Below are 9,429 nucleotides of genomic sequence, written 5' to 3' on the forward strand. Positions count from 1 at the left end.
TTTCAAACTGCAGCAGAGGGATTTGAGAAGCTCCTGGTTTTTCCCTTGTCCTGGTTTTTCCCTTTCCTGGCTCCCAGCTCTTCTTCCTTGCCCTGGGATTTAAACTGCAGCCAGTGGGATTTAAGAAGCTCCATTCTTCCTTTCTCCTGGTTTTTCCCTTTCCTTGCCCTGGGGTTTCAAACTTCATCCAGAGGGATTTAAGAGGATTCACTCCTCCTTTCTCCTGGTTTTTCCCTTCCCTGGCTCCCAGCTTTCCCTCCCTGCCTGGAGTTCTCCCCTCTTTACTCCTGGTTGGGCTGAAGAGCGATGGGGTCTCCCTGAAAATCTCCACAAAACATCATCCCACTCCCAGTTTTTATTGCTGGGATGTTTTATAGGTTAGGAAAGGATGTATCCATGTTTTAAGACCCGGGATAGTTTGGGGAGCTGGGAATTCAGCAAAATCCCATCATCTCTGCCTCTGTAAAATGGGAATGTGGCTCCTTTCCTGTTTGGGTGGAGACAAATATTCCCATGGGTTGGGACCTCACTGCTCTGGGGGAAGAGTGAGGAGAGCAGGGAAAGCCTGGAAGGGGTTCTTGGAAGGCATTGGAGCTCTGGGAGTGGGTGGGCAGGAATGATCCCACACTCAGCAGGAAGGAGTCCCTCTCCATCTTCCCTCATATCCCTTATTCCCACTCAGGGAAAAGGTTCTTTTTCTCCATCCCCATGGCTCTGGAGGGCTCCAAAGCCCATGGAGGGAAGGAAGCAGCAAATTCTCTTTCAGGGGCCTCCTCACCAAAGATATTTCCGTGAAAAACCAGAAGTTTTGCAACACTTTTTACTTCCCACCACAAAATATTCATCCCCAGGTGTTTGGGCCTCTAAATTAGAAGTAGGTTCATGGAAAGAGTGTGTTTGTAACATCCTCGTGGAACTGAAAGAAATTCAAGACATAAAATAAAGCTCTGAAAGGTCAAGGGGATAAAAGGCCAAGGTGAAAATTTATAATTTCAAATCCCAGCTGGAGGAGCTGCTGCTCTGACCTGCTGAAGGAGAAAAGCTGAAATGAAGGTACAAAGTGCTGAAAGTCTGCAGATTCCCCCAAAAAACTTCCTCTGCAGTGACCCACGTGGAGAATAAGAAATGTGGAGGAGGGAAATTAAAAAGGATCAGGTCAATCTGTGCTCTTTTCACTCAGCTCTTGGCCCCCAGTGTTATCAGCAGGGCTTTGATGCCAAGGCAGGTCCAGCTCCTGGAGAGGAAGGAATTCCCCTGGAGCTGCAGGAAATCCCAGTTTGGTTTGCTCAGTGCTCTCAAAACTAAAATAAACCTCCAAAACCACCCTCAGAATAAAAGGCTGGAGCAGTTTGGAACTCCCAGCCCGTGGGGAAGGCACTAATAATCCTGGAAGCAGCATTCCAGAACTTTTCCTCTGCCTGAGGTGCATTCCCATAAAATCCCTCTTAAAAACAAACCAGCACTGGTATTTACACAACATTTCCCAAAAGGAAACGATCCCATAAGAAGGACTGGTGTGATTTTCCATGGATTTTTGTCTGGGAAGATTCAGACACAAACAAAAGCTCCACATGTTGGTCACAGCTTCCCTGGATTCTCTGCTCTCCAGTGGGAATTGTCCACATGTTCTCCTTCTTCCCTCCATGGGGGCTACAACTGGTTTAATTTTTGACCCAACACTCAGCTTTTCAACAATTAAATGCACAAAATTTCCTTCGTATCTCCCAGAGCTTTATCCCAGTTGAGCTGGATTTAATTCAGCCAATTGCAGCTGAATTTAAACATCACGTTTTAGAAGTCCAGGGGAGGAAAAATAAGTTGGAGGCAGGAAGAGAAAGGCGTGAAAAATGTATCCAAACCCCTCATTTCTTTAAGGAACTGAGCTGCAAAGCATTAAAAGCAGCTGAGTGAACCGATCCTTGGGATCTCGGAGCCCCAGGTTGGATTTTCATCGGGAAGGAAGGACCGAGCTGCGGAATTAATTCCCTGTCTCGGTGCTGCCACCGTCTGTCGTTCGCTGATGAGGCCTCCCAGCCCATCCCACCTTCCCTTTCCACCGCTCCCAATTCCTGTACCTGTTTTCCCAGCACATTCCCATCATCTCAGCTCTCAGCCCCCCCTCCGAAGCATCCCTGGCATCATCCCACCCTCCTCTGATCTTCCCAATCCCATCAGAAATGCAAAACTCGAAGCTGGGCACAGTCCATTTGAGCTTCTAAAATATTCATTTCCTAGGGAGCTATTTTCTTTTTTTTTTTTTTTTTTTTTTTGGCCTGGAATTGTGCTTAGTTCCCTAAAATTGCTGGAGCACAGCAGCAGAAGGGATTAGATCCTCCTGGATCTCTGTGCTTGTTCTCTTGCCTAAAATCCCAGGTTTTTCCCAGTAAAGAATCCCACAATCCTCTTCCCAGTTACCTTCAGAGATTAAGTTTAAACTGAAGGAGAGTGGGATTAAATGGGATATTGGGAAGGAATTCTTGGCTGGGAGGGTAGTGAAGGACTGGAATGGATTTTTTCCCAGAGAAGCTGTGGCTGCCCCTGGATCCCTGGAAGTATCCAAGGCCAGGCTGGAGCAACCTGGGATAGTAGGAGGTGTCCCTGTCCATGGCAGGGGGTTGGAATGAGATGATCCTTAAGGTCCCTCCCATCCCAAACCATTCTGGGATTCTCAGCTCTGGTTTTCAGCTCTGGGATTTTCAGCTCTGTCCCAAAAGAGGGATGAAGAGAAAAAGTGATGAGGGTTCCATTGACCTTTAGAAGGAGAGATTTCCATATCAGAAATGCTGGAAATGTAGATTTTCCTCCCTCCCTGTTTCCAGGGATGTTTCCAGAGCAGGTTGGAGGTGAGCAGGGATGTTACAAACTGCTGCCTCCTCAGCCCTCCTGCCCTGAGGGAGCTCCCTGCTTCCTAAAAGGCATCAGTTATCCCGGCAGGAATGTTTGGGAAGGTGGAAAGTCACAGGAATTTCATGGAATGGGTGATATTTTCTGGGAGCTGCATGCAAGGTCGGGAAAAGGAGGAGAAAAAGGCCAAGTGTGTTCTCTTGTCTTCAGTTTTCTTGGGGTGACACTGGAAAAGGGCCTTTTCCCAACATTCCAGGGGTTTCTTTAGCAGCTGATAATGTCTGAGTTTGAAAGGTCTGGAGATGGGTAGGTTTGGGTGGGATACTGGGAAGGAATTCTTGGCTGGGGGGGACTGGAATGGATTTTTTCCCAGAGAAACCGTGGCTGCCCCATCCCTGGAAGTGTCCAAGGCCAGTTTGGAACAACCTGGGATAGTGGAAGGTGTCCAGGGGGGTTGGAACTAAATGATCTTTAAGATCCCTTCCAACCCAACCCACTCTGGGAATCTTGGATTCCATGAAGTCAAGGTGAAATTTTGGATCATGGCAACAAATCCTTCAGATTCCAAGAACCTGCAGGAGCGAAAGATGCTTTTAAAATCCCGAGGTATCCAACCCTCATCTCCAGCACCGCTGGACTGGGGGAGCCTCTGATGCTGCTGATGCATCAGCTTGGCTTTCATCCCTCTTTTTTATTAAGGGAAGAGAATTCCCTCACCAAAGCAGGAGCAAAACAAGAGCACCAGAGCTGGAATCGCTCAGGCAACTGTTAAAAAATATATATATATATATAAAAAAAAGAGGAAAATCGGGGGTTTAATAAGTGAATTCCCTTCCTCTGGGCGGGCAGGGAGAGCTCCCAGCGCTCCTTTGCTCTTGCATTCCCCTCTCTCCAAGCCTGGCTCGAGGAGCAGCCGAGCTCTGTAAGTGACACCGGGCTAATTAATTAATTAATGACTCCCCGGCGTCGCCTCCGCGGCTGCTGGGATAGAGGAAGGAGGCAGGAAAAAAAAGGGCTGGGACAGCCCAGAGCTGCTGCTGCTGCTGCTGCTGCTGCTGCTGGGAAATGCTGAGCTCTGCTCCGAGCTGCCTGATTCCTTCATAACCCTGCCCTGCCTCGGGCTCAGCCCTGGAAAAATCCTGGGAAGAGAAAATGGCGTGGGATGCAGCCTGGCAGCATCTTCCCTCCTGGGTGAGATCCTCCTCCCTCGTCCTGTCCTGCTCCCGAGCTGCCCTGACACAGTTAATCGAGGTAAGGAGAGGCTTTTCCCGGGGCTTGGGATGCTCCAGGAATGTGGAGGTTTTCTTTTCCCGGGGCTTGAGATGCTCCAGGAATGTGGAGGTTTTCTTTTCCCGGGGCTTGGGATGCTCCAGGAATGTGGGTTTTTCTTTTCCCGGGGCTTGGGATGCTCCGGGAATGTGGGGGTTTTCTTTTCCCGGGGCTTGGGATGCTCCAGGAATGTGGGGGTTTTCCAGGCTGGACAGGTAGGATGGATGGATGGATGGACAGCAGGGGATTTAAGGTGGCTCCAAAGGGGTTGGAGGTTCTTTGGGAGGCCCAAAAAATCGGGAAGAAGGAGCTTTGGAAGGGTTTTTTAGCCCGGTTCCAACAAGTGGCACATGTCAGGGATCAGGGGGAGCCGGGAAAGACTGGGAATGATCCCGGTCATAAAGACCAGTGATCCCATCCCAGTGATCCCATCCCTGGATGCTCCTGCCCCAGGGAAACGTTTGGGGGCATTTTCCTCCTTCTTCCCTTCCCTCACTCCCTCTGGTTCTGCACAAACAGGAACTTTGGAGGTGACATTCCTGCCCCAGCTCAGCTCCAGAGCTTTATTCCCTGAGGATGACTGTGCACTCCCAGGGCCCCAGCTCCCTGGGGAAAGGCTGGGATGGAGGGAAAGGCTGGGATGGAGGGAAAGACTGGGATGGAGGGAAAGGCTGGGATGGAGGGAAAGACTGGGATGAAGGGGGAAAGCAGCTTCACAGAAGGGAGAATCCTTCTTGGAAAAACAACCCTCCAGAATTCCAGCTGCCCACAGTTTTGCAGCCCAACCACTGCCCAACCCTCTGCTTGTGTCACTGTAAAGTGAATTAATTCCAGATTTTAAAGCAGATTTCCCTGTTTAATTGGGCCATAAGATCCCCAGCAAGGCAGGCAGGGACCTCGAACTCCTTCCCAAACTGCTGGAAACGTTATTCCCAGTTTTTCCTGAGCTGTTCAGCCTCTCTCAAGGTGACAAGTGAGGCAGAACTTTCTCTTACCGAGCACATTTCCCAAAATATGCTCCACTGACCCTGTGCAGACGCAGCATCCACCCACCAGGATGTTCCCTTTCCTTGCACCCCAGACACACATTTTGCAGGAATTGTCCTCGTGCCAAAGCCAGACAAAGAGAGGCCTCAAAACTGCCACAATTGTTATAAACCAGGTGTCATTTTAGGGCCTGGTTTTTACTAAACCAGCCTTTCTTGATCCCAGGCTCTGCAAGGGCTTTGTGCTTGAAATAATGAGATAATTTGGTTGTCCTGAATAATTCAATTTATACTGAGCCAGTCCACCAGAGCAAAGGGGCTGGACATCAAAACATTTCACTCAGCTAAGGGGAAAAAAAAAAAAAAAAAAAAACAACCAAAAAGGAGAAGTAAAGAAAGAAGATGTTTGGGTTTTTTTAATGGTGTTCAAGTGTTTGCAAATTCGTTTCCACCTGGGAGAGAAGAAGCAGGTAAAAAGCCTCTGAATATTAAATTTAATTGCACTGGCAAAAAGCTTTTTTTCCCCTGGGAGAATTGTCAGTCCCCTGGGTTGAAAGTTTAACTGGGCAAGGATTAGGGAGTTCTCCTGGCACTGGGTGAATTTGGAAAGAAAATCATGGAATTCCAGCGTGGTTTGGGTTGAAAAGGACCTTAAAGACCCAATTCCAGCCCAGGGACACTTTCCACTAGCCCAGGTTGCTCCAAACTGGCCTTGGACACTTCCAGGGATGGGGCAGCCACAGCTTCTCTGGGAAAAAATCCATTCCAGTCCCTCCCAGCCAAGAATTCCTTCCCAATATCCCACCCAAACCTACCCATCTCCAGACCTTTCAAACTCAGACATTATCAGCTGCTAAAGAAACCCCTGGAATGTTGGGAAAAGGCCCTTTTCCAGTGTCACCCCAAGGAAACTGAAGACAAGAGAACACACTTGGCCTTTTTCTCCTCCTTTCCTGAGGTTGCTCAGACCTTGCATCCAGCTCCCAGAAAATATCACCCATTCCATGAGATTCCTGTGGCTTTCCACCTTCCCAAACATTCCTGCTGGGATAAAGGATGGATTTTAGGAAGCAGGGAGCTCCCACAGGGGCAGGAGGGCTGAGGAGGCAGCAGTTTGTAACATCCCTGCTCACCTCCAACCTGCCCAAGGGACGCTCTGGAAACATCCCTGGAAACAGGGAGGGAGGAAAATCTACATTTCCAGCATTCCTGATATGGAAATCTCTCCTTCTAAAGGTCAATGGAACCCTCATCACTTTTCCTCTTTATCCCTCTTTTGGGACAGAGCTGAAAATCCCAGAGCTGAAAACCAGAGCTGAGAAAATCCCAAGATTATTTGGGATGATCCTTCAGATCCCTTCCAACCCCAACCATTCCATGATTCCATTTTGTAATTTATCCCACTTAAATTCACTCATTATGACCTTTTTTTCCCCCTATTTCATTGACCTGGGAAGGAAACTCAGATCAATTCTTTATTAGACTTCCCCATTTGCACTCGGTGATCTCGGAGGTCTTTCCAACCTCCGGGATTCTGGGATCATCCCTGTGTTTCCAGAGTTGCATTTGGACCCTGCCAGAGTTGGGATGCCCTCACCAGAGACATTTTTTTCCCTCCTGGATGGATGTCCCTTGCTGGATTCTCCATCTCCTGCTTAGAAGGAAAGGCAGGGAAAGAACATTTCTGTGCCTTTATTTAAAGCTCCACCTTCCTGAGCCATCTGTGGCTTTTAGATATGGAACCAAATGCAATTAGGGGATAAATATTGTTAATTTTTCAGGGAAACACCAACACCACTCAAATCCAATTAGAAGGGACATTTAAAAAAAAAAAAAAAAAGACCTCAAAAAGTGGTGCCTTTTGCTCTTTTTCTTCTCTGCTGCTTAAATAAAACTCCTGCATCCAACAACTCCCTCCTTTTCCACTGGGAATGATCCCTCTGTTCCTCCCCCCCACTGACAGGTCCCACCTGCCTGAAGTGAATCAGAAGGGAGCAATAGTGATATTTTTAATTATTTGGGAGGTAGGAGAACCAGTGTCAAACTGTTCTGACCTAAAAATGCCACTTGCCTGGGAATGATTGAATGGTTTGGGATTTAGGAGATATTTTGCAGCCCTGAGTTTCCAAGGTCAGGGCAGATCCAGCTCCTTTTGGAATAGTTTTTTTCACCTCCCAGCCCTTTTTTGGGCGCTTGGAGAAGCAGAAGAAAAACCAGGATATCAAAATAATGCAACCTTGACTCTGATTTTACTTCCCCCATCCCCCTGTGGGGTTGGAAATCCAAAATAAGGGGCAGCAACAGGCCCCCAACCCCCTGCCAGGGAGCCACTTGATCCCTGGGACACCCCAAAAATCCTCTTCCCTGCTCCCAGTCCCGGAGCTCAAGCACAGAACTGGATCCAGGGCAGGATTTATTTGCTCTAAATCGAGAATCTAGAAACTGGATCCCCAAATCTGAGCTGGGCACTGCAGGCTCTGCTTCGAATCCCTGAAATAATCATTGATTTATTATTTATTATCAGTTTTCTCATCGTTCCTTCACGTCTCAGCCTGGAGAATATCGAAATATCAAAGGAATTCCTGGCACACGGAGCGATTAAGTTTGGAAAAGACCTCCAAAATCTACAAGTCCAACCTTTGGCCAAACACCCACCACGGCAACTAAACCACCGAGTGCCACGTCCAGTCATTCCTGGAGCACTTCCAGGGATGGGAATTCCACCCCCTCCCCCTCCCAATATCTGCCTCCCTTTCCCAGTTGTCCATCAGAGACAAGTCTGGAAGGAAAGATCCATCCTTTGGGTGACTGAGCTCCACAAAACGACCCCAAATAAATCAAAATTATTTATATTTATCCTGTGGGTCGGATTGAGGCCTCCCTCAGGAAGTAAGGAAAGCTGATCCAAGGCAGGAAGGAAATTTAGATCTGAGGGGTCAAGACATGAATTAAACAGAATTTTCTGACCCTCAAACTGTGCCCTGATCCCTCCTCCCGGGGCTTTGTCCGCTGCAGCTTCTCCAATTCCAGTTCCAATTCCAATTCCAATTCCAATTCCAATTCCAGTTCCAGTTCCAATTCCAATTGCAATTCCAGTTCCAATTCCAATTCCAGTTCCAATTCCAATTTCAGTTCCAGTTCCAATTCCAATTCCAATTCCAATTCCAATTCCAATTCTTTGTTGCTGGAGAAGTCCAAATAAATCCCACGTTTTAAAAGGGGGATCTTTTGGTGTCAGATCCCACAAATTCCTCCCTCTTTGGTCATCCCAGGTGCCTCTACGAGCTCTCACCGCTCCGGCCACGCTTCCTTTCCTCCCTCAGTACCAATTCCCGTTTTTAATCCAGGGCAAAGGGAGACGCCCCAAATTCCAACGGGATGCTGGTTGATTCCAAGAAAAGAACGGGAAGAGCCAGGCTCAGGCAGCCCTGATGGATTCTGAGCAGGATCCTCTGGGAGATAAAGCACTCCAGACACTGCAGGAATCATCCTGCATTAGGAAGAGACTGAAATATGGTTTGTGTTGTAATTGGAGAGCAGCTCCAGCTCGGATTCGCTCCGGGATATCCGTTACAGGCTGGAAGAGCACTTGGATGGGCTGGCACAGGAAGGGCACAGCAGGCAATCAGATGGTTAGGAGGGGTTTTTTTTTTTAGAAATGAAGTGTTTTCAGCTTTTGTCAAATTTTTACAAGGGCCCGGAGCGACAGGACGCAGGGAATGGCTTCCCACTGCCAGAGGGCAGGGAGAGATGGGATAGTGGGAAGGAATTCCTGGCTGGGAGGGAGGGGAGGCCCTGGAATAGGTTGTAAGAGGAGGAAGAAAAAATATGCAGGAAAAATCTAAGAAAAAATCTGTAAGAAAAATCTAAAAGGATTTTAGATTTTATGTAAGAAAAGTCTAGGAAAAATATGTTAAAAAAATATATAAGAAATATGTAAGAAAAATCGTAAGAAATAGATAGGAAAAATATGTAAAAAATGTAAGAAATAGATGAGAAAAATATGTAAAAAAATATAAGAAATATATAGGAAAAATATGTAAAAAAATATAAGAAATATATAGGAAAAATATGTAAAAAATGTAAGAAATATATGGGAAAAAGTATGTAAAAATGTAAGAAATATGTAAGAAAAAATATGTAAAAATCATAAGAAATATATAAGAAAAATATGTAAAAACTATAAGAAATATATAGGAAAAATATGTAAAAAATATCAGAAATGTATAAGAACTGTATGTAAAACTATAAGAAATATATAAGAAAAAATATGTAAACATATAAGAAATATATAAGGAAAAATATGTAAAAATATAAGAAATATATAAGA

General features: G+C 46.6%; 1 protein-coding gene across 2 annotated transcripts in view; it reads left to right on the forward strand.

Annotated features, from left to right (window-relative positions):
• The first annotated feature begins 3,808 nt into the window (after positions 1-3,808).
• Positions 3,809-9,429, forward strand: part of TMIE (transmembrane inner ear) — a 10,931-nt gene continuing 5,310 nt past the window's right edge. For both annotated transcript variants that reach the window (XM_027660675.1, XM_027660676.1), the window contains exon 1: positions 3,809-4,095. In XM_027660675.1, coding sequence (XP_027516476.1) covers positions 3,997-4,095 — 99 coding nt within the window. In that variant the 5' untranslated portion in view covers positions 3,809-3,996. The remainder of the gene's footprint in view (positions 4,096-9,429) is intronic.

This window comes from Corapipo altera, unplaced genomic scaffold (assembly GCF_003945725.1).
Source record: "Corapipo altera isolate COAL_440 unplaced genomic scaffold, ASM394572v1 126, whole genome shotgun sequence".
Lineage (NCBI taxonomy): Eukaryota > Metazoa > Chordata > Aves > Passeriformes > Pipridae > Corapipo > Corapipo altera.